At 37.4% G+C, this 26895-nt stretch overlaps 1 protein-coding gene across 3 annotated transcripts in view; it reads right to left on the bottom strand.

The window, feature by feature from the left end:
• LOC115215842 (somatostatin receptor type 2-like) overlaps positions 1-26895 on the bottom strand; it is a 317928-nt gene that overhangs the window by 63859 nt on the left and 227174 nt on the right. For all 3 annotated transcript variants that reach the window (XR_005000605.1, XM_029785176.2, XM_029785175.2), the window contains exon 3: positions 14663-14883. Coding sequence is in view for 2 of the 3 variants with exons in the window: in XM_029785176.2 (XP_029641036.1) it covers positions 14663-14883 (221 nt within the window). In the remaining variant the exon portion in view is untranslated. The remainder of the gene's footprint in view (positions 1-14662; positions 14884-26895) is intronic.

Here is a 26895-nt window from a genome sequence, read left to right as displayed (position 1 = left end):
AACTCTACCTTCACAAAACAGGAAGTTTAAAATCCCTTTATATCAGGTCATTAAGAATGAAATGTCCAATTTTCTTATGCACCAATTTTAACAGTCGTTAACTCTAATGTTTTCCCCTGACAATTCTTTGTTTTACAACATTGAAGAGTTACATCATCACTTTTCGAAATGCAATTCATGGTGTCTGGTTATATATTGTGAGTTTTCTCTTGTAAATCAACTTTTGTGAAAAAATTCGTATTGTTTATGAATATGAGTTACGTCGTGGAATGCACCCCAGACAGCTCGAAACATTAATGTATCGAGGTATTTGGTGAAGATGTGGCGAATGAGCGCGCTGTACGTCGATGGTTTGAGAAGTTTCGGTCTGGTGTCTTTGCTCTTGAAAATCAGCCGCGTGGTGGACCTAAGACCAAATCGAGAATTGATGAGCTGGAAACTGTAGTGGAAGCGGATACATCTCAAACTACGCGTGAGTTAACAGCAAGGTGTGACGTTTCGATTCCAACTGTATTGGACCCTTTGAAACAAATCGGTAAGGTAAAGAAGCTGGACAAATCCACTCACAAGGCTTTGGTCGACCCAAGGCTATAATCGATGACACTTGCCCACGGTGCCACGCAGTGGGACTGAAGCCGGAACCGTATGGTTGAGAAGCAAACTTCTTAGCACACTGCCACGCCCGTGCCTATATATATATATATATATATATATATAAAATATATACATATATATATACATAATACACACATACACACACATATATATATATGCGTATATAGACACACAGACAGACAGACACATATTTTCAGTTTTATATACAGAGGTATACATATATATGTATGTACGTATATACGTATGTGTGCATGTGAGTCTGTATGTGTGTGCGCGCGCGTAGGCGTAAGCCTCAATTTTCCTGACTAATGAATTTAGGAAGGTTATAATTATAAACAGAGAGAGAGAGAGAGAGAGAGAGAGAGAGAGAGAAAGAGAGAGAAAGAGAGAGAAAGAGAGGATAAATAAGGGACTATGAAAGATTTTTAATGGAAAAAGATAAAACTCGAGTAGAATTGGGTTTTCAATGTAAAATGGTTTAAAGAAAAGCGGCTGTCTATTACACACACACATACTCATACAGCTAACAATGTATATACCGAAAGATGTAAACAAGGTGTCCTTAAACACGATATCAATAGATACAGAAACCGAGGTTTCAGTCGAACATGTTTCAAACATTTGTTGGGATTTCGCCAGTGACTCAATACTACCTTTCACTGTTCAGGAAGTCACTGCTTATAAATTGAATGCTAGATTATAAAAGAATACAAAGGTTATAAGTAAAAACTTAGCCTGATATATAGATAGATTGTGGATGGTTTGCAGAATAAGCAAGTAAGGAGAATAGATAAACTCTAAATTAACCGGAAATGCTGAGGGGAACTTTTTTAAAAGAAGGCTATTGAAAATAATATTCCAACTGAAAAGAATTAAGTTGTCTATAGAGAATATAATGAGTAAACTAATGAAAACAACAACAATAACAACAACAGCAATAATAATAATAATAGTAATAATAATAATGGTTTCATTCTGAAAGAGAGGATGAGTCGATTATGTATCTGGCTCTCCATTCAAAAGCGGCCTTTTAACGAAAATAAGTGCAAAACCGAAATTTCACTGCCATTCAAAGTATAGTTTCTCCCAAGCACGATGTCTCAGTAAAATATGTGCGAAAAACACATGCGAAATCAACATCGGAAAATTTACAAATTATAAAAAATAAATGGAACAAAAGAGTAAGTACGTAAATTGATTAATTACGCATACACTCGAATGTTTACACAATCATATATACGTTTTAATAACCTTAGGACTACACATACATCCCATTGTTTATACAACTACGTGAAATTTACAGGACACAAATACACATATATGAAAGCACTTATCACAAACAAAGCAAAAAATAACAAAGCAATTTTTTTTTATTTTTCGAACTAATACAGACAAAGCGAACAATTCATAAGTTTAAAAACAAAAAAAAAAACTATTCCGAAAGATAAGTCTATCAGCAGAAAATAAATACAGACGAATACAGATCTGTTAGTCTTAAGAAGCTACGTTACGAGAAATGTTTTCATTCAGAGAACTCAGAGGCGGTGTTGTCTCGAAAAATTAACCCTAAACAGACAGATCCGTCCCCTGTGAACGTCCAAGTTCGCCATGCCTCAGTGATAACAAAGCATAATTCGAACCGAATCGACCGTTACCCGGTTCAAAAAGGGCCGCGTAACCCAGTGAGAAATCAGACTGCATACGGAAAATGTACTACTGGTTCAAATCTTCCCGAAACACATGAGCTGGAACTACCCATCAACCGGAATATTCTAACAGATGGCCATCCACGCTCGTCATCAAATAACCAAAACAAAATGAATGAAAAATGGTCTCGGGTAGATAATAAAGAAGATCTTAAGACCTTCTATCATGCCATGTATTTTCCTACTAATAAATATAATATTGAACAAACCGACCTAAACTGGAGACAGAAGCACCTTGAAGTAAGATCCTACATTGACAGTAACAAACTTGCCAACGTCAGAAGAAACATAAGGAAAAAGAAATTATTAATTGAATTAGAGATTGACCAAATTAAACAATCAGTAAGGAATAAAGGGAACGAAGTTGCAGCTAAAGAATATACGACAGAAGAAATAATTATAGACCAGCCTAGGGCTTATGAAAATGCAATAATGATTGAAAGAGTTAATGTAACTCATAAGCAAAGGGAAATAATCTCTGAAGAATCCGTAAACGTCAAATAGATGAAAAAAGTCACACAGAAATTGACCAACTGTACCAGATGATCTAAAAAATCAAGTCATGATTAAATGTCTGAAAATTAAAGAAACCAGTATGAATGAACGTGACACTCCCCCCAAAATTCGCAACTCTAACCAAAACCTGAAAGTAATTGGTAAAATCCGACTTGCGCTTAAGAATATGATTTCAGTTAATGATGTTGATATTACAGATCTCAACCACCTTTACTATGCAACCGCGAAAATCGCAACGATTCCATGTGGTGAAAAGATTAGAAAATGACAACATTCCCACAAAAAGCCTACTTGGCAAGATCGTATTCAACACCAAATTCAGCTGTTTTGGGAAGACATAGAATGCTTAAAAACATTGAGCTTGACAAGACTATCAAACCAACAAAAATCATCCGAAAATTAAAGTAAAAATATAATATGGAAGCCTTAATACATCTCTCGAAATTGCTCCATGATGTACAATATGGCTATAAAGTGTTTGATAATTATTTAAATTATCTCTTTTACATGCATGATTTAAAGCTCTTTGCAAAATATGACTAACAACTACAGGGCTTACTAGCAATTGTTAAATAATTCAGTGATGACATCAGGATGCAATTTGCTCTCGATAAATCTGCGAAAAGCTACTTTTATCAAAGGTAAAATGACAGAAATATCCAACGTTAGTCTTGACCAGCAGAGTCAGACATAAAAGAGTTAGAAACCAGTGGAGAGCTACAAATACCTAGTGGTATTTGAAGGGGATGGAATCAAACATTCAATGATGAGGGAAAGGATCAGAAGAGAATGTACCGCAGAGTAAGAGCAATACGCAAGACAGGGCTGAACGCAAGAAACAGGATCAAAGCGATCAATAATTTAGCCATACCAGTCGTGACTTACAGTTTCAATATCATTAACTGGTCAATTACTGAAATAGGTAATCTTCACAGAAAATACGAAAATTATTGACAATGCATGGAATGCACCACCCTAAGGCAGATACTGAACGACTTTACTTGCCAACGAAAGAGGGAGGCCGTGGACATTTACAACAGGAATTAACGCTGAAGATTGCCACAACTGGCCTAACACCTACCTGAAAAACTCTGATGAATGGATGTTAAAACTTATCTCAAAGCTTGAAAACAAGAAAGTATCATAATCAGTAACAAAACAGGCAAAGGATTATCTAAGTGAATTCTAAATACATCTAATCCCAGAATTAGACGTACTGGAAACAAGCACAGGAAAAGCTAAGTGTATGAAAACACGTGCTAAAATTGCTGCTTTAGATATTCTTACTGATAAATGACAAGAAAAACCCCCCATCGTAAATGCCCCAAGAGAACTAATAATACTGATGTTGACAAAGCCCTTACTCATCAATGGTTATTGTCTTCTGGCTTAAAATCAGAAACAGAAGGGTTTGTCATAGCAGTCCAAGATCAATATCTACCGACAAGAAACTACCAGGCCAACATATTAAACAACGGTAGTAGCCCAACATGTCGTGTATGTCGACAACAAAACAAAACCATTGATCATGTTGTCTCCATGTGCAGTCTTCTTGCACCTATAGAGTATCTCAAAAGGTATGATAGAGCAGCACTGTGTATTCACTGGGTAATTTGAAAAAACCTGGATCTGCCCCATGATATTAAAATTGGTGGTAACACAAACCACCTCAGTACTTGAAAATGATCACATCTCACTCCTCTGGAACTTCACCGTGAAAACTGACAGAAAGATAGATGCGAATAGGCAAGACATCATATTGAAAGACTTCAGACAAAAATCATGCCTCCTCATTGATATGACTGTCCCACTCAACATAAATGTATCTACCAAGACCTACCAAAAACTGAGCAAGTGTAAAGATTTTGAAATAGAAATTGGCAAAATGTGGAACCTGAAGACTAAAACAATACCTGCTGTCATAGGTGTCCTAGAAATGATAGCAAAAGGGGCTGATTAATACCTTGCTCAGATACTAGAAACCCTAAAATGGCAGAAATTAAAAAATAGTGCTCATGGGAACTACCCATATCCTACGCAAATTACTTTCTATGTAATCTCAAGTTTTAAAACAAACAATATTCTTATGGTTTCTTAAACATTCACTAGTACAACACTAAGTACAAAAACAAATATATGGCACCAATATGAACTTCCAACTTATTGTCTCTTGAGGTCTCTGGGTGAAACTTGGAGCGAACTTGAACAAATGTAAAGTAGTAGTAATAATAATAATAATAATAATAATAATAATAATAATAATAATAATAATAATAATAATAATAATAATAATATGGCAGTAGCTCTCATGGCTTCTGATCTTAACTGATTGAAAGTGTTATCATGTACATTGTTTTGTCTTGGTATAAAAGATGGGCTACAGCAAATATTCTGCTCAATACCACAGATTTGCTTGTCAGTTGTTTGACTTTAACCAGTTGAGCATGTCCCTTAGTGGCTGACGATATGTGCATCTCTGATCACGAGCAGAAGTAGTGGGGGAGCATCCTAGCCATGTGTTGAGAGGGATTCTTTGGGGTTTGAATAATTCACCTCTGGAAACATGGGTGGTTTTTTCAACATCCTTAAACAACCCTTATTCAGGGACCTTTTGAGCGGGATGGGCTACTCAACCTGAAGAAAATTCTAACTGGGCCCCACCTGCAAGGTCATGTGCTGTTTATCCTGATATGAGATCACCATGTCGCGCACATATGGTTATGATGCATGTGCCTGGTGTACCCTTATCAGACGGGTAGTCATGATGGGTATATTAGGCTTCGTATATTTTACCCCAGTGTCACTTTGATGGCATGAACTGCTCTCTCACTCAATGATAATAATAATAATATAAGGTATGTATAGAGTAATAAGGTAAATAATCATTTAATGTACTAGTAGCAGGTAAAAATAGAAGTAAGAATTCTGTAGCTACAAGGAATGGTTTAAATGTGCTCAAAAGGGATATCTCTGGAAGAAATACAGCTGTGAGAAAGCCAGTCAATAACAGTTTGATAGAACAATGTTTGACACAAGAGGGACGATTAAATTATATAACGGAAAAGTTTAATGTGAGCAAGAAATGTCCTAGGGAAACGAAAAGCTACGACGGTTAGTATTAGATTATGTAGAATGGTAATTATTTGAGTTAGAATAAAGGAACTTAAAAATACTGTCTGAGAAAGAAAAACTGTGAAAAGTAGCGACTTCATGTAAATGTGAATAATGATGGCGATGTTGAAGATTTAATAAATCTAAGGAGAATGGACGCAGGAAATGTTTAGCAAGAAATAAAGTGTGAAAAAGAAAAACGTAATAGACTTTAATAAAGTAGGTGCGTGTGTAAACGAGACCTCATAAAAGCGCGGTGTTTACACAGTAAATTATTTCTTATGTAAGGTGATAAAATAATAGAATTGTAAAAAAACATTAATCATGCGTATCAAAAATAACTTAAGGAATACAGTGTAAAGAAAATGAAAACACCACGGAAAATGAAAATATAACTAAAATTTTTAATCTGTATGAGAATATAGAAGTTGAGTGAATTAAAGAAGAAGTGATGCATAAAAATTTTCATTGTGAAAAAAAGACAATCTCAAGGGGTAAATATTAATAATAATAAAAATATGCACACAGTGACCAGGACATTAGAGTAATATAACTAATATATACGTGATTTATATATATATATACAAACATAAATACATACACACACACACGCACCAAACATATTTATGTATGTATGTATGTATGTATGTATGTATGTATGTATGTATGTATGTATGTATATGTATATATATGTATATATATATATATATATATATATATATATATATATATATATATATATATATATATATATTATATATATATATATATATATATAATATATATATATATATAATTATATATATATATGCGAGCAATGGTGAGTGAAGAATAGCGAAGCAGAATGGACATTCTTCAACTATTTGATATGGTGAAATGCTTTAATATATACTTCAGACGGAAGTAAAAGAAAGTTATGAAAAATTAGTGATAATGTCATATGTGGTTTAGTTAGAGATAACAAGGATTTAACACAAAAGAAGAGTGATTTTGGTATCTACAATACGTATACATTTAGTGATGTATACAAAATATATACAGTGGTATGTATATCACATGTACCGATTAATTGTGTAGAGGAAAATGAGTTAACAATGATGATTAAATATATTTTAAGTTAGCAGGAATTGATATAACGAAGTGATATATTTTTCTAAAACTCAACACAAGGAGAAGCTAACCTAGTTGCTAATATATAAAATACATATTGTACAAGAAATAATCACAGAATAATATATGGGAAAATATGTTATCTGTAATTAAGAGTAGGGAAAGCTATACAGAGGGATTTAACTTTTAACGGTGTTGGTTTTATTTATGATGTTGTAGAAGAGGGGTTCAGAAACTGACGAGAGGTGACTCGATTCCACCTTCTATTATTATGCATATTATACTTGGAAAAAGTTGAAAGTGTTTGATATTTTTGAAACACTTGTGGGTGCAACAGCAACTTTTTTTCAGAGCATCTCTTAGAAGCAATATGTTTAGGGAAGTGTATTTTGAATGCTTCAGGGGCACATAAGTTAAATGATATCCCGTTACCTGTGTGCAATTCGCCCCAAATACTGAGGTCTATTGTCGAAAGCAAGTGTTAGTTTTGCACAAGAGTGCACGCCCACATTAAATATGATACACAGATAGCCCGAGTTGCTAGAACATTCTGCATGCAATCCAGATCTATCTGCCCCTTCCAGCTATTACCTCTTTGAACCGCTCAAATCCTTTACGAATTGCTATGTACAAGGAAGGGCTGGAAGCGATGAATGAATGGCTGAAAGAATGAAAAAAGAAATCAGGAAAAAAAGAAAATAACGAAAATGGAAAGAAAATTCAGAGTGACATTGCTCTTCACATTACGTGTGACGTACAGCTAAGACAATCGTTTGCACTTCATGCATAGATAGTAAGCCAGGGATCAGTCTTAAATAATTTTCAGTTCTTTATTGATCATTCCGAGTGCCCCTAGTATCACTGGTATTGTAACCGTCTTGAGATGCCACAACTTTTCGGTTTCTATTGGCAAATCTTCATATTTTCTGCGCTTATCAAATTCTTTTGCTTAGATATTATGGTCACAGGGTAAGCTCTTGTCAATCCGTAGACAGACTTTATTGTTTTGATCTTTCACAACGATATCTGGTCTATTTGCCTGGATGGTCCCATCTGTCTGTCTGTCTGTCTGTCTGTCTGTCTGTCTGTCTGTCTGTCTGTCTGTCTGTATGTATGTATGTACGTATGTATTATTAATATGTATTATTAATATATGTATTTGTACAAGTTGACTCCAAGTCTCATCCAGAGACCTCAAGAGACAACAAGTTGGTAACTTGGCATGTGTCTTCTGCTATTGTCTCAGACCAACCAGAGCCTTGTGAGTGGATTTCGTAGACAGAAAATTAAAGGAATCAATCGTATATATATATTTATATATATATATATATATGTATATATGTAAGTGTATGTGTGTGTCTTTCTCTCTGTGTTTCTTCCTCATCACTGCTTCACAACTGTTGTTCGTTTATTTACATCCCCATAACTTACTGGTTTGACAAGAAGAAACTGATAGAATAAGTACCAGGCTTATCAAAATAAAAATATAATAGTAATAGTCAATGTCTTTACGTGTGTTCGTGTGTTACGTATACATTCGAAAACTACTGCACCGATCCTAATGAAATTTGGAACACAAAATCCAACCCTAGGGAGAAAGGTAATGCTGTATGATTCATACAATTTCATGGACCAAAATTACTTAATGAATCCTTATGATATTTGGAACTTAGATATAATGCATAAGGGTGGGTATAATGCAATATGTTTGGTTTGAATTTGAGATGGCTTAAAGGGGGCAGAACCCCCATGAAAATTCATAAATTTTCGATGTTGATGAAATTTCAACCATGAGTAATTGACACACATCAAGAAGTATTCTCAAACTTGCGACTTCTCATGAGAATTCTATGACCCCCTAATGGGGGCCTTAAATCCCAAATTTTAGTCATTTTTTATGATCCAAAACTAGGTCAAAAGTACTCAATGGATCTTTATGAAATTTGGAAATTATATTCTATGCATAAGGGCTATAACCTCCATGAAAATTCATGTATCTTTGCTGCTGATGAAATTTTAACCATAGATATAAGACACAAATGAAGTAATATTTCTAAAATTTCATCTTCTTAGAAGTTACAAAGACCCCCTCATGGGGACTTAACACCCACAATTTAGTCATTTTATCTAAGCAAAGACGAATACAGTTGTACTCGTGGAAGCTATAGGGTCACCCGAGCATAAAAGATGAGCATTATTTGTAATTAAATAGTACAACAGTGTAAGAGTTTGCTTTGATATATACTTAGATTGCGGTTTCTGCAATGTGGTGCATAAATTGTCAAGTAAATGAGAGTCATCTTTGCCTCCACTGATTCAGTTGCAGAGTGTTGAGTAAAGTTATTTAGTTGCAGGCCTCCCTTGAGTCTTTTTATTATCACTGGGTCATACATAGTCCCCAGATGGTAACATTGATTTCAAGGCCTTCCCAGATGAGTGACTGGTTATTCAAAGACATTTATAGATTGTAAATTATTCTGTCCAGTTACCTATCGGTATAGTGGTCATCTGCAAGCTCCAGAGGTGACACTTTCTTTTCTCCTTAGCCCTCACGTTACACAGTTGTTAATGTTTATTTGAGTTGGATCACGCCTTTCCAATTGCTATAGATCCGTAATGCATCTTACGGCTGTGCCTGTTACCTGTATGGTGAGGAATCCTACATTGGGGAGTGGTAACGACTAAGGTAGTGTAGCTGACTGCTTATTGTGATCATTCGTCTTTTGGTTTCCTGTAGCTTTGTTCGCTTTTATAAACCCAGTGAACATACATATATTTCCGATTTCAAAGAAATTGGAACAATATATATAAGACCCAAGTTTAAAAGATTCTCAACAATTCAACTTCTCTGGCTGATATTAAGACACCCATCCCCAATAGGGGCCTTAGCCCCCACATTTTAGACCTCCATGACCTCCATTTTTCAGGAGCAAAATCCTTTTAACAGGTTCAATAAGACTGGAATTTTGGAATCTGCGCAGAAAGATCAGTAGTATGGGATACATGTGTCGTGATTAGAATTTTTTAGGGTAAGTAAAGAGGGAAAGAACCCTCTTTAGGTATTCCAATTCATTACAGAAAATATAACAGAACAGTTTAATTCTTCAATTGCATGTAACACGGGCAACGCCGGATATCTCTGTTAGTTCAATATAAGGTTTCCCAAAATGATTGAATTTTTAAAAATTTGTTTTATAAAAAACACGCTAAATTGATTTTTTACCCAGAAAACTATTTATTAAACCAATTTCGTGCAAATGGTAATTACTACAACATCAAATTATGCATTAAAACACCGTAAACAACGTTTTAATTCATGAAAATTAAAACATAAAAGTTAATCTTTGATGATTTCATTTGTTTATTAAATTATACAATTTTTAAAGCTTCTGTTATCTCATTTTTGTATAAACAGCATTGTCCCCAAGTTTTACTAACACGTCGTAGAATATCTGCATGGAGTGAGTTTAAAGTACTCGTTGTCCGTATTGGAAATATTTTTTCTATTTGTATCCTTTTTCTAATGATTATATTTGAGGCAGCAGCAGAAAATTATTGTCTTCAAATTAAAGTTCGACTAAAAAGGCGGTGCTCCAGCATGGCCGCAGTCAAATGACTGAAACAGGTAAAAGAACAAAAGACCAAGAGAATGTACTAACGTTAACACTACCGTTGTGTCAGTAACACGTCGACCATTATAGACGTAGAATCGAAATATACAAGAAGTCAAAATGTCGGACTAGTTCCCATCCATCAAAACTTGTTTGGAATATAATTAGCAATTACTTGTATTTGGTATTGTCTCTAAGGTGTCACATATCCGACTAGTAATACCAAACAAAACATCTGCCATTTTCAAATTGTACCTTCTTAATGAGAGGGAGTGAGAGAGAGAGAGAGAGAGAAATAGAGAGAGAGAGAGAGAGAGAGAGAGACAGACAGAGAGAGAGACAGAGAGACAGAGAGAGAGAGAGAGAGAGAGACAAAGAGAGACAGGTGGTTGTGGAAAGCAGTTTTGATAGCCTAGTTCTAGATACTGTGTCTCGAATAAAGAAAAGTTCGTCACGGATGGAACGTCGTTAATTGGAGACCAATTATTTTCCTTCCATGATCTTAGAGTAAACAAAACAACAACAACAATTACAAACATTCTAGCTAATATAGTGTATGTGTGGTAAGTAGCTTGCTTACCAACCACATGGTTCTGGGTTCAGTCCCACTGCGTGGCACCTTGCGTAAATGTCTTCTACTACAGCCTCGGGCCGACCAAAGCCTTGTGAGTGGATTTGGTAGATGAAAACTGAAAGAAGCCCGTCGTATATATATATATATATATATATATATTATATATATATATATATACATATGTGTGTGTGTGTGTATGACTGTGTGTCTGTGTTTGTCCCCCCACCATCGCTTGACAACCGACGCTGGTGTGCTTACGTCCCTGTAACTTAGCGGTTCGGCAAAAGAGAACCGATAGAATAAGTACTAAGCTTACAAAGAATAAGTCCTGAGATAGATTTGTTGAACTAAAAGGCGGTGCTCCAGCATGGCCGCAGTCAAATGACTGAAACAAGTGTAAGAATAAAAGAAAATATCCTGGTTTACTCTAGGCACAAGGCCCGAAATTTTAGGGGAGGGAGCCAGTCGATTAGATCCACCACAGTACACAACTGGTACTTAATTTATCGACCCCGAAAGGATGGAAGGCAAAGTCGACCCCTGCGGAATTTGAACTCAGAATGTAAAGACAGACGAAATACCTAGTTCTTTACTACCCACAAGGGGCTAAACACAGAGAGGACAAACAAGGACAGACAAAGGGATTAAGTCGATTATATCGACCCCAGTGCGTAACTGGTACTTAATTTATTGACCCCCGAAAGGATGAAATGCAAAGTTGACCTCGGCGGAATTTGAATCCAGAATATGACGCAGGTGTAGCTGTGTATAGGCGAAGGATTGGCTGTGTGGTAAATAGCTTGCTTCCCAATCACATGGTTTCCCGACGAAATACGGCTACGCATTTCGCCCGGCGTGCTAACGTTTCTGCCATCTCGCCGCCTTTGTATTACATAATTAACATTTACTTGTTTTTGAAAATTAATCTAGAACTGAACGCAGACTAGCTGGTTTGTTCGTAAAACTGTGTGTGGGCGCAGATGTAATGGACGTGCATGTAAAAGCAAGGTCTAGATAAGTATTTCCGAAACTAGGTGAGTACAACTTGGAATTTCTATTCCTTGTATGACCTTTGTAGCTGCAAATACGCTTTAGTTTGAAATATAAGTAAGAATTAATGTGATAAAAGCAAGTTAAGTAATATTTATTCGGAATGAGAGGAATCAATATTTAAAAGGGTTACAGTTCGGGAAACATGCAGGACATTATGTAGTCAAACTTTTTAAATTATTGAATAATCAATATAATTTATATATTTACTTATTAAATTAGTAATTTAATTGTTTATTTATTTATTCTTCTTGCTGTTATTAATGTAAAATTTTGATGCCATGTTAGAGAATGTTGTTAGGTGAATAAAGAATTAACAGAAATGTTGGTGGTGGAGTACAAGAATCGGTAAAGTGTCTGCGAAGATGTTGATGAATTAGAAGAGTCAGTGGAGTGTCGGAGAAAATGGTGGTGTGTTAGAAGAATCAGTGGAGTGTCGGAGAAAATGGTGGTGTGTTAGAAGAATCAGTGGAGTGTCGGAGAAAATGGTGGTGTGTTAGAAGAATCAGTGGAGTGTCGGAGAAAATGGTGGTGCGTTAGAAGAATCAGTAGACCATCAGAAAGGATGGTGGTAAATTTGAAGCATCGGTTGACTGTAAGGTATCAAGTTCATATACGTCTGTTGTTAAATTTGAAACTGTCATATAGAGGAATCAGCAGGAATGAGAGAATCGATAGGGTAAATAAAAAAAAAACACTCTACGATGTTTAATTATGTGTCCGATTGCATGGTTTCCGTTTCATTTACTTTCACTTTACTTCCAACTTTTATTGAGCCGGAAGACTTACATCAACAAATATACTCACATACATTAAAAGATGTATACACAGCAGGTGGATAATTATATTACCCTCCAGTAGATGTAATTCAATTTTGTTCTTTCAATTGTTATATACAATATCCAAATTTTCTGAATTCCATAGTTTTGTTCATAATTACATTTATAAGTACATTGTATTACGTCTAACACACACACACACACACACACACACACACACACACACACACACACACACACGAACAGAGTCTTAGTTACTCCATCTAACTGTGACTCTTTCAACATTGAATTTACATGTTCAGGGAGTTTCATCGTAGCATACAAATGGATATCCCTAAAGTTACAAATAGTAATAATTGTCTTCGAAGGAGATTTCGTTTCATTGTACCAAATTCTTTTAACTAGAATGTGTTTGTAATGCTTGGTTGAAATTCTTTGTCCAAGAAATTCGGAATGTTGAATTGGAACTTATCTGTGCAACAAAAATAGACAAATATGTGACCAGGAATTAGTATCTGTTGGCAGACTTAATTATTGCTAATCTTATTGACATATAAATAAGGATTAAGGCGACAAATTGGCAGCGTCGTTAGAGCGTCGGGTAGACTCCTTTGCGGTATTCGTTTCCGTTCTCTGCACCTTGAGTTCAAATCCCGACGAGGTCAACTTTGTTTTTAATCATTTCGAGTTCAATTAATAAAACACCAGTCATGTACTGAAGTCGATTCTCTTTCTGTTTTTCTCAGAAGGAAATAAGCTCTGTATAGACCTGGAGAAGGCCTAGCTCTCCGCCAGATTAAAAAAAATTCCCAAAACACACTGTATGTCATAACGGTGCTCTTACGAGTCGATCCGTGTTTGAGAGGGCCCAAGACATAAATCAGGATTGCAGTATGACGGAAGATAAACTTCAAATTTACCGAACAATACCAGCAAATTTCGATTACTGACGCAGAGATAATTTCTTTTCACTTACATTCATCACTCCACTCTCAACACCTCCATCCACTACAAACACACAGACTCACACTCATACCTCAACTTCTCCTCCTCCCACGCTAAACACGCCAAACTTTCCATCCGTCTACGCAGGCTCTGTAGTGACGACCATGCCTTTAAGACTCACTCTCAACTCATGGCTCGCCACTTTATCCTACACGGATATCCCCTCACCACTATCCACATCGGACTTGCCAGATCACGTTCCGTGGACCGTGCATCTACTCTCTCCCAGGTCTTCGTCTTTTGGGTCAACTCTGCAGATAAACAACAACAACAACAACAACAGCGACGGCGACGCCACGGACATTTTCACCAAGAATATCAACAGCAATAACCACAACGACAACATCTTCAACAGTGAAAGAATGTCATCGTGATCGCTCAGCTACTGAAATAGCTGCCAAGTTATCTTACTTTAACAACCTACCGTCTTAAATAACCTGAGATATTGGATAATTTAGAACTACATACCTCTTAAAATTTTGGTTGGTCATAGCTGGAATCCCTTTAACCATAGGTTTGTTCCATTAAGGGCTGACCTGGTGCTAAATAGCAACAACAGTAATAGCAAGTGTTCATGTTACTCACCTTTCTGTGAAAGTCATCTGAGCCAGTTGCTTTGTGCTGACCCACAACACGTATATAACCTTTGAATAGCAGATCGCCAAAATAAATGTAGGAGCTACAAACATTGTAACGAATTGGTAAATACAGTAGGCCAATTGTTGAAATCTCGGGAGTGTCGCGTCTACGCAGTATATCAACATTACTTCAGTTCCATTGTTGTGGAATTTCTGAGATTCTGTGCCCTAAAGAATTACAGGAAAAGATGAAAAATTCTGTAAAAACATATTAGATTTTATGACATTGTGCGAGGTTTTGAGAATTTCTACGAGATTATTTATGATAATGAGGGTGGGCTGAAGAGTTCATAGGCTGATTATGAAGGAGTGATGGTAGAGCTGTGAAATCTTGCAGATGCTAATTTCAACTATTCTTATTAATAACTGTATTGTTTATTTCCAAGTAAACTGGTATCTGACTTTTGAAAGGAGGCTTCAAAAGCAACTGCGACTCGTCTAGAGAATGGACGTAATTAGATATTATGGTATCAATTATCTGCAGTAAAATGGTTTTAACTCCCAACGACATTCATGCTGACATAGTTGCTACAGTAGGGGATGACATTCCAACTTTATCAACAATGAAAAAGTAGGCAGCTGAATTTAGGAAGGGAAGGGTGGTGAGTCTTGGAGATGACCCAAAGTCTGAACGTTTATGAGGACAAATATCTGTGAAATGTAACTAATGTTAACAACAAACAAGATGAGGACAAATATCCGTCAAATGTAAATAATGTACATAATTCCTCCTCTCATAAATATAGAACTGTATATGAGTTTATATTAATGATAATAAACTCGCATACAAGACTATAGTAATTATCACCAACATCACAATGACGACAATATCATTTCACAGTATTGTCTCAACTCTGAATCGAATTATTATTTATGACTAAATGATTAGAATAACTGAATGGACGTACTCTAAGCCTGAAGCTGTAAACTGGGTAACAACATATGAGTGAAGGTTTGTGCCATTAGTGGTCAGGGTGATCCTAGGTCAGTGGAGATCCTTGAATGGCCATAGTGGAAGGTTCTCCCATATCAAGAGGACTGCATCTCTCTTTTACTCTTTTACTTGTTTCAGTCATTTGACTGTGGCCATGCTGGAGCACCGCCTTTAGTCGAGCAAATCGACCCTCGGACTTATTCTTTGTAAGCCTAGTACTTATTTTATCGATCTCTTTTTGTCGAACCGCTTAGTTACTTGGACGTAAACACACCAGCATCGATTGTCAAGCGATGTTATAATCATTATTATTATTAGGGTGGTGAGCAGGTAATATTTATAGTAAGTGGGACAAAAGGAATTTCTTCCGTTTCATTACGTTCTGAGATCAAATGCCGTCAGCAAAATAAGTAGACAATAAGTGGAATTGGAGGTGGTAGAAGTAGTAGTAGTGGTGATGGTGGTGGTAGAAGTAGTAGTAGTGGTGATGGTGATGGTGGTGGTGATAGTAGTAGTAGTTGTAGTAGTAGGAGTAGTAGGAGTAGTGGTCGTGGAGGTGGTGGGCGTTGTAGTAGTGGTGGTGGCAATAGTAGTAGTAGTAGTAATGGTGGAGGTATTGGTAGTAGTAGTTGTAGTAGTAGGGGGGTATTGGTAGTAGTAGTTGTAGTCGTAGGGGGGTATATGTATTATTATTATTATTATTATTATTATTATTAGTAGTAGTAGTAGTAGTAGTAGTATAGTAGTAGTAGTAGTAGTAGTAGTAGTAGTAGTTTGTTGTTGTTATCCACCGGGCGTCATTCGCCTCAAATCAAAACAATGACATGTGTCAGCAGGTGTGATAGAGTCCTGTCATAACGGGATGTGATGTTGTAGCTATGCGATGCCTCTGATAATTGCTATGATGGCAATATCACTTATTTAGCTCAGCGCACGAGGCTCTATGTTCTCAGATTCGTACTTTGTTTTATTTCCATAAATTGACATTTGAATGATAAATTGGATTCAGATGTGTCATCTAATTTACTTCCATTTCTCTTCAATTTAAACCACAACAACGACGACGAACACAGCAGCAGCAGCCGTAGGAGCAACAACAACAATAATAATGTTTTCTGCTAAATGCACAAGGCCTGAAACTTTGAGGGAAGCGATTAGTCGATTATATCGACCCCGGTGTTTCACGGGTACTTACTCTACTCTTTACTCTTTTACTTCTTTCAGCTTATTTGACTGCGGCCATGCTGGAGCACCGCCTTTAGTCGAGCAAATCGACCCCAGGACTTGCTCTTTGTAAGCTTAGTACTGTACTTATTCTATCGGTCTCTTTTGCCGAAACGATAATTCACGGGGGCGTAAACACACCAGCATCGGCTGTCAAGCGATGTCGGGGGACAAACACAGACACACAAACATATACACTCACATACATACACACACACACACACACACCACACACACATATATATATATATATACACATATATACACATACATACATAATACATACATACATACATACATACATACATACATACATACATACATACATAGATCGTTAGTCACTAAACCTTTATCTATTTTCTCTCCCTGTTTATTTCTGTGTTCCTTTCTGTTGAAGAGCTTAGGCTCGAAACGTAAAAGTCTTTCTCATTTCCCGGGCGTTAAACTAATACATCTGTTTATTGTTTACACACCCGTCTTCGTCTTTCGTCGAGCACTAACAACCAGCTTCGAGAAATGTCAGAGATATTGGAACTGACGGGGAAGCTGAGCAAGTTCCAAAAACTGCTCTTCTAGCGACAACTAAGATTTGAGATTGGTTCATAGGATGTTGAATGTCTTCCTCGATAACTGACAACTAACTATCAAAGCTTATAATATGCTGAAAGTGATCTTATGAAACCTCTAACAACAAGCTGCTGCAGGCTCTCATAGACTCAAACAAAGCAAACAAGACCAAGCACTCATTTTTAAGTGTCAAAACACTAGCTTCTTCATTCAGCATTGAGACAACATAAAGTTGTATCGTAATAATGGCGAAAAGTAAAGTATTTTGTGGCATAGAAAATCATAAATTTATTCTGTACGAATACTTTTTTCACCCCTAAATATTTATAATTGTATATAAATTCCTTAGTAAGTATAATTTATTAGTTTCTTTTGCATATTCTTAGTTTATGCATGTATATGCAAATATAGTATTGGTATATCCCATTTATGTTCATTAGAAATTAGATAAAGAATTTTGACATGTACGAATATTTATTTCCCCCCACTGTGTATATATATATATATATATATATATATATAATATATATATATATATATATATGTATGTATGTATGTATGTATGTATGTATGTATGTATGTATGTATGTATGGTAACAGACACACTCACACACACACACACACGCGTGCGCACATATATACGTACATATCAGATTACACACAATTGAACATACAACTTCACTGCACAGCATGTTGTCATACTCACGCATACATGCACATACGTACACAAATAAATGCACACATACGGGTTCATGCATGCAGCAATATGTATAGGTTTACATGGTTACACAATTTTCTGTGATTCTTCTACCATATCTTTTTTAGTATATACATGTGTGTGTATACCCTTACTCTTTTACTCTTTTACTTGTTTCAGTCATTTGACTGCGGCCATGCTGGAGCACGGCCTTTAGTCGAGCAAATCAACCCCAGGACTTATTCTTTGTAAGCCTAGTACTTATTCTATCGGTCTCTTTTGCCGAACTGCTAAGTTACGGGGACATGAACACACCAGCATCGGTTGTCAAGCGATGTTGGGAGGACAAACACACACATATATATATATATACATATATGTATATACATATAAACGACAGGCTTCTTTCAGTTTCCGTCTACCAAATCCACTCACAAGGCTTTGGTCGGCCCGAGGCTATAGTAGAAGACACTTGCCCAAAGTGCCAAGCAGTGGGACTGAACCCGGAACTATGTGGCTGGTAAGCAAGCTACTTACCACACAGCCACTCCTGTATGTATGTGTATGTATGTATGTATGTGTGTATATGTGTGTATGTATGTGCGTGTATGTATGTATATATGTATATGTATGTATGTGTATGTATGTATGTATGTATGTATGTATGTATGTATGTGTGTGTATGTATGTATGTGTGTGTGCATGTATGTATGTATGCATGCATGTATGTATGTATATATGTATGTATGTATGTATGTACGTGTGTGTGTGTATGTGTGTGTGTGTATTTGTTCGTGCACATGTACTTCCAAATACATTGCTGCAATTGAAAAGAGCGCTTTCTTCTGTATGCAGTGAATAGTCGCGCGTTTGGTGAGGAAAGTATAAATGAAAACATCTTAATGAACGACGGCTAAAAACTAAGAGAAAAAAAAAACGATTAAAATACAAAGAATGGAATGAGAGAAAGAAACAAAGAGAAGCAGAGTGAAGTGGGGAGTTGAGAAAGACAAAGAAAATAAAGATGTAAGAATCGTAAAAGTAAAAGAGAGAAGGAAAACAAAATAAAAACAAAATGTAAGAGCGAGAAAGAGCGAGATAAAGAGTAGAAAGATATAGGGGAAAAGGAGGGAGTCGGAAGAAGAGGAGAGAGAGAGAGAGAGAGAGAGAGAGAGATAGAGAAAGTGAAAGAGAGAAGGGAAAAAAATAAAAACAAAATGTAAGAGCGAGAAAGAGCGAGATAAAGAGTAGAAAGATATAGGGGAAAAGGAGGGAGTCGGAAGAAGAGGGAGAGAGAGAGAGAGAGAGAAAGTGAAAGAGAGAAGGAAAAAATAAAAACATAATGTAAGAGCGAGAAGAGCGAGATAAAGAGTAGAAAGATATAGGGGAAAAGGAGGGAGTCGGAAGAAGAAGGGAGAGAGAGAGAGAGAGAGAGAGAGAGAGATAGAGAAAGTGAAAGAGAGAAGGAAAAAAATAAAAACAAAATGTAAGAGCGAGAAAGAGCGAGATAAAGAGTAGAAAGATATAGGGGAAAAGGAGGGAGTCGGAAGAAGAGGGAGAGAGAGAGAGAGAGAGAAAGTGAAAGAGAGAAGGAAAAAAATAAAAACATAATGTAAGAGCGAGAAAGAGAGAGATAGAGAGAGAAGTAGAAAGATATAGGAGAAAAGGAGGGAGTCGGAAGAAGAGGGAGAGAGAGAGAGAGAGAGAGAGAGATAGAGAAAGTGAAAGAGAGAAGGAAAAAATAAAAACAATGTAAGTGCGAGAAAGAGAGAGATAGAGAGAGAAGTAGAAAGATATAGGGGAAAAGGAGGGAGTCGGAAGAAGAGGGAGAGAGAGAGAGAGAGAGAGTGAAAGAGAGAAAGAACGCAAGTCACCTACGCCAATATATTTCAAATTACATTCGTTTAAAGCTCTTTAGTATTCTTTGAAGTACAATGCCACCCGTAGAGCCATTTACAATGATATATATTCATAAGATTCTATTACAATTGCGAGCTGTTAATATTATATATCACAATATCTACCTGTTTCTATTATGTGTAATATAAGACATATCATGTGGTATGATATATAAAATAACATGATTTCTGAGTTTGCATCTTGTAATCTATTATATATAGCTTCCACTGGAATGTACAGCTTTTTTTAGCCTCCGTAATTGACTTATATATGCACAGGTGACTGTATTATGCGTACATATACAAAGTAATATAGTGTTATAAATAGGAGTGGCTGTGTGGTGAGTAGCTTGCTTACCAACCACATGGTTCCGGGTTAGTATCGGTGCGTGGCACCTTGGGCAAGTGTCTTCTACTATAGCCTCGGGCAGACCAATGCTGTGTGAGTGGATGTGGTAGACGGAAACTGAAAGAAGCCGGTCGTATATATATATATATATGTATATATGTATGTATGCGTGTGTTTGTGCGTCTGTTTGTCCCCCCACCATCGCTTGACAATCGACGTTAGTGTGTTCACGTCTCCGTAACTTAGCAATACGGCAAAAAACCCCGATAGAATAAGTTCTAGGCTTACAAAGAATAAGTGCCGGGATCGATTTGTTCGACTAATGGCGGTGCTCCAGCATGGCCGCAGTCAAATGACTAAAACAAATAAAAGAAAGAATATATGTGTGAATACATGCATACTAACACACACACACACACACACACACACACACACACACATGTACGTTCGCATCTGTTTTTAATTATCTAAATGCTTCCTCTGAGGAAGGGACCGGTTTCTAACAAACATACAAAGCACCATTGTAGAAACGAAAACTCTTTGCCTTTCGTCCTTTCTGGGTCGACAAATTAAGTACCAGAAAAACACTGGAGTTGATGTAATCAGCTAGTCCCCTCTCCATACATTTGAGACCTTGTGCCTCCTTTTGAAAGGATTATAGACTTAAATGTGAACGTATAACCTGAATATAGAAGCTGGAGGATTCGAAGCAGTTGTCCATAGTTATCTTCTTTCTCTTAGATTTTCAAAGAAATATTCATATCAATATGACAGTTGACCTCTATGACTGTACATACATTTTCTTATCTGTCCCAAACAGCAATATCGGGCATGTTATGCTTTCACTTGACAGATGTTTTGATTGGAATGTTCCATCGACATTCTTTGTGCTGATGTTTCTGGACGTATTCAATAGCAGAGGGACTCACTATGTTTATACCGGGACAGTCTTTTTCCCGAATGGCATTGTATATTATATTTGCGACAACGTTGTGTCGCAGAGGGAAGTATTACCTTCATGACATTTTGGAGCAACTGCTAATCACATATGTGATGTCTCCTACATAAATATGACACAATCTGAATTTCCTATTGCATCTTGGAGTTGCAAGTATCTTCACTGCCTCGTTTAATTATTAGGTAGTCTGTAGCAATCTCTTGTTTTTCAATGTATATATGTCATTATTCAGCTTATTTCAAGATTTCTTGCCAATAGAGAACGAACCGATACCTAACCTAGATCCAAGGTTCCTTCATTGGAATTTTAACATCAACAGCAGGGTATTTTTGTTTGTACGTATGTACGTATGCATGTATGTATGTAGGTATGCATGTATGTAAGTATGTATGTATGTATGTATATATGTATGTATGTATGTATGTATGCATGTATGTACGTATGTATGTATGCATGTATGTAAGTATGTATGTATGTATGTATGTATGTATGTATGTATGTATGCATGCATGCATGCATGTATGTATGTATGTATGTATGTATGTATGTATGTATGTATGTATGTATGTATGTATGTATGTATGTATGTGCAGATTTGTATGTTTAATGTATGTCTTCTCATGTATATAGTTACATACCTAGACATGCTCATATATATATTTAAATGATAAACTTATGGAAAGTTTTGCAGACTTTTACAGTTCCAGTGATGTATTGGATCTGTCGTCTTCGAATTAGCTTTCTCCTTTTTGGTTTTAAGAAGCCTAATTTCTCAAGATTGGTATTTAGACAGTGTGTCACATATCCCAGGGACCCAATATTTACAGGTATAAACCTGAACTTGTAATCTGGATAAAGTAACTGCAGATTTCTTAATAGTTCAGTACAACTGTTCTCTTTCTGACTGATCTTCAGCTTTATGCTAGGCAGCTAGTTTCCATAACTCTGCATAGTTTCTCTTCTCTATCCCAAATCATCAAATCAATTCTGTTGTGCTTACATTTTATTGAGGTCCTCACTGGTACATTCCACCAGTATTCCTGTTATGTATGTATGTATGTATGTATGTATGTATGTATGTATGTATGTAGGTAGGTATGTATGCATGCATGCATGCATCGAAGCTGAGAGAGGGTTGCAACTGTATTCGTTTGGTACTAGAACAACGAAAAATGTAATACCATGCTCCACTGTTTTGTCCGGCAACAAAACACACAAACCTATAGTTATGAGGCAAATATGCGAAACACAAGATCATGCACTGTTATACACACACGTACACACATATGCATGCGCACACACCATACTACTTATATATGCAGATCGCTAGCCACTAAGCCTTTTTCTATTTTATCTCCCTGTTTATTTGTGTTCTTTTCTGTCGAAGAGCGTATTAGTTTTTCTTGGAGGGCTGGCCGTGATCTAGTAATCTCAAGATTAATCAGCCGAAATTACTACGATGATCCGGTTCTTGACTGAAGACTGAGGGTTTCGAATGTCCTGTCCGTGTTTATTGTATCGTCTTCTAAGAGTTATACGTTCTTGTCCATGTTGTATTTTTCTACATACCTTAATATATATATATATATATATATATATATATAGGGAGAATTCACAAACAAAAGCAAAAGACGAAGACCTGGGAGAGAGTAGATGCACGGTCCACGGAACGTGATCTGGCAAGGCCGATGTGGATAGTGGTGAGGGGATATCCGTGTAGGATAAAGTGGCGAGCCATGAGTTGAGAGTGAGTCTTAAAGGCATGGTCGTCACTACAGAGCCTGCGTAGACGGATGGAAAGTTTGGCGTGTTTAGCGTGGAAGGAGGAGAAGTTGAGGTATGAGTGTGAGTCTGTGTGTTTGTAGTGGATGGAGGTGTTGAGAGTGGAGTGATGAATGCTGACCGAAATGTCAAGAAAGGAGACGGAGGTGTCAGAAATAGCGCAGGAGAATTGGGGGGCAGGATGGGAAGATTTGACCATAGAGACGAAGGAGTCTAGATGTTCGCGAGAGAGTGAGCTCGCATCGACACAGTCGTCAATATAACTGCCGTATAGTTCGGGAGTGGGACCAGTGGAACTTGAGAATATTTGGGCTTCAACGTAGCCAACGAACAGGTTCGCATAATTGGGTCCCATTCTCGTTCATATGGCCACTCCCGAAAAATGCTGGTAAAAATTACCAGCGAACAAGAAGCAGGTGAGTGAGAGGACAATTCCGACCAGACGAACGAGTGTGGATGTGTCGGGTTGGGGGTTGGGCCGAAGATCATGGAAATGTTGGAGTGCACGCCGCCCTTTGTGGAGAGGGATCACCGTGTAAAGGTTATGGATGTCGAGAGTGAAGAGAAGTATATAGGGGGTAGGAAGGAAGTAGAAAGAGTTGAACAAACGAAGCGCATGGTTGGTGTCATGGATGTGAGAGGGAAGGGAAGCCACTAGGGGGGCAAGGACACGGTCAAGATATCTAAAGATGAGTTCGGTGGGGCAGTTGCAGACGGAGACGGTGAAGAGGCCAGAGTTGTTAGGATTCTGGATTTTGGGGAGGAAGTAAATTGTGGGGGTGTGAGGGGTGCGGACAATGAGGCTGGAGTCGGTGGAGGAGACGGGAGGAGGAGATGAGGTCATGGATAGTGGAGGACACAGTCTGTTGGTAGCTGGACGTGGGGTCAGATGGCAGAGGACAGAAGAAGGAGGTGTCTTGAAGTTGGCAGAGAGCTTCCGCCTTGCAGAGGTCCGCGCGCCATACCACCACGGCTCCACCTTTGTCGGCCGGTTTTATGATGATGTCAGTGCGGCGTCGAAGACATCGAAGGGCCGACAGTTCGGCTGGGGAGATATTCAGATGACAAGGACGCCTGGAAAAGTTAAACCGGTCGACTGCTTGGAACTGGCCAGGAGCTGGCGCTACTGGGATGGTGGGTGGCCCATGTCGGTGAAGCAGTCCTCATTAGATGCAGCTGGAGTGTCGTGGAAAAGCCGGCACAACCTATCAGTGCGCACAAAGCTGTGGATATCGGCACGAGTCCGAAATTTGTTGCTGGATGGAGTGAGGGGGATGAAGCGCAGACCTCTACTGAGGAGGGAGCGCTCCGCCTCAGAGTGGAGAACATCAGAACATCTGGAGAAATGGTAGCAACAGACTAAAGTGGAGAAGGGGTGGATGGGATAGAAGTAGGAGGAGTGGCGGGTATGGTGGAAGGCTGGTTGGGATGGAGGTATGTGTGTGTGGGGGACGGTGGGCTTGGTGGGGGTGGGGGAGCGTATCAGGGAAGGAGAGGGGTAGTGGAGTAGTCGGGGTAGGGGCATCGGGTGTGATGAAATGGAAGAGTGAGTGGAGTTTACGTTGTTTGGTGTGAGCGAGAAATTGATGAAAGAGATGATTTAAATGAATTATGTAACGTAACGTGGTGTTGGCATGGGAGGGCGACTGAGAGGAGAAGAAGATGGAAAAAGCAAGAGGGAGAAGACGGTCGATGGTGTGTATTTTGGAGAGATTAGAACGAATGGTGACGCGCATATGGCGGTAGGATGTAGTACAGAATATGGGTAGGATGGTTGTAGCAGAGTGGAGAGTGGGGTGGAAATTGAGGCGGAAACCTTTAGGGATGAGGCGGTGATGCAAGCAGTGACTGAGAAACGAAATGTGACCACAGAAACAAGTTTTTTTGAAAATTAGTAGGAAAAGGTTAATAGAAGGCCGAAAGCAGCGGAAAGGAGGTGTGTAAAGGTGTTGTTTTAGACGGTAGTGGAAGTGTACACGCACATATATATATAAGAAGAGTGTTTATCATTATGAATAAATGACAATTACATTCCTTTTTAATTATATATATATATCTAAGAAAAATAAGAAAATGGAGATAAATAAATTAAATAGTATATTTATTAACTGCAAAATAATCGCTTACAGCTGTTTCGTTTCGTACATTAAAGATTATAATTATAATAATCAAATCACTTTATAAAATTGAATCTCGTAAGAGGCAGAAAAAGATATATCGTAATGTTATTAAGTGTTAAGCATACGGAACATTGCAGCATATTGTGAATTGTTATATGGATAAATTTGGTATAAACCTTTTAAGGGGTCATAGGCTGTAAGTTTAGAGAGAAAGTAAATATATACATTATTTACATTTGACGGATATTTGTCCTCATCTTGTTTGTTGTTAACACAACGTTTAGGCTGATATACTCTCCAGCCTTCATCTGGTGTCTTGGGGAGAATTTCTAACCTGGGTTCTCACTCCTAAGGAATTTTTTGATGTTATTATTATTATTATTATTATTATTATTGTTATTATTATTATTGTTATTATTATTATTATTATTCAGGTCACTGCCTGGAATTGAACTCGGAGTCTTGGGTTTAGTAGCCCACGTTCTTAACGACTATGCCATATTCCCGTCAATAAATGCAAATAATGTACATAATTCCTCAATCTCTTAAATATAGAACTGTATTAAGTGAATATATATTAATATACTTTGGCTAATAGTTAGAATGTATACAGACAGATAATAAATAGTAATTTACCATATATGTAAGTATCGTATTAATATTGAGGTAAATATAATCTGTTATTATAGGGGCAGATAATAAGTATAAGTTAATTATAGTCAAAAGTATTTATCCAATAAATTAAGTACACATGCACTCAAATTGATAGGTGCGCAAATCAATAAGTAAAATTCAAAAAGGAATAGAATTATAGGTATATGCTTATATATATGAATGTGTCCATATTCTTTTATTCTTTAATTCTTTTACGTGTTTCAGTCATTTGACTGCGGCCATGCTGAAGCACCACTTTTAGTCGAATAAATCGACCCCAGGACTTATTCTTTGCAAGCCTAGTATTTATCCCATCAGTCCTTTTTGCGAGCCGCTAAGTTACGGGGACGTAAACACAGCAACACAGGTTGTCAAGCGATGTTGGGGGGGGGGGACAAACACAGACATACATATAAATACGACGGGTTTCTTTCAGTTTCCGTCTACCAATTCGACTCAGAAGGCTTTGATCAGCCGGAGGCTATAGTAGAAGACGCTCAAAGTGCCACGCAATGGGACTGAACCTGGAACTATGTGGTTAGGAGTCAAGCTTCTTATTTCTTTATTGCCCACAAGCCACTAAACATAGACGGGACAAACAAGGACAGACAAAGGGATTAAATCAATTATATCGACTCCAGTGCGTAACTGGTACATAATTTATCGACCCCGAAAGAATGAAAGGCAAAGTCGACCTCGGCGGAATTTGAACTCAGAACCTAGCGGCAGACGAAATACCTATTTCTTTACTACCCACAAGGGACTAAACACAGAGAGGACAAACAAGGACAGACAAACGGATTAAGTCGATTATATCAACCCCAGTGCGTAACTGGTACTTATTTAATCGACCCAGAAAGGATGAAAGGCAAAGTCAACCTCGGCGGAATTTGAACTCAGAACATAACGGCAGACAAAACACCGCTAAGCATTTTGCCCGGCGTGCTAACGTTTCTGCCAGCTCACCGCCTTCTTACCACACAGTCACTCCTGCGGC

The sequence above is a fragment of the Octopus sinensis genome, linkage group LG9 (genome assembly GCF_006345805.1).
Source record: "Octopus sinensis linkage group LG9, ASM634580v1, whole genome shotgun sequence".
NCBI lineage: Eukaryota > Metazoa > Mollusca > Cephalopoda > Octopoda > Octopodidae > Octopus > Octopus sinensis.
The sequence above is the reverse complement of the archived record's forward strand: the minus strand, read 5'-3'. Positions and strand labels throughout refer to the sequence as shown.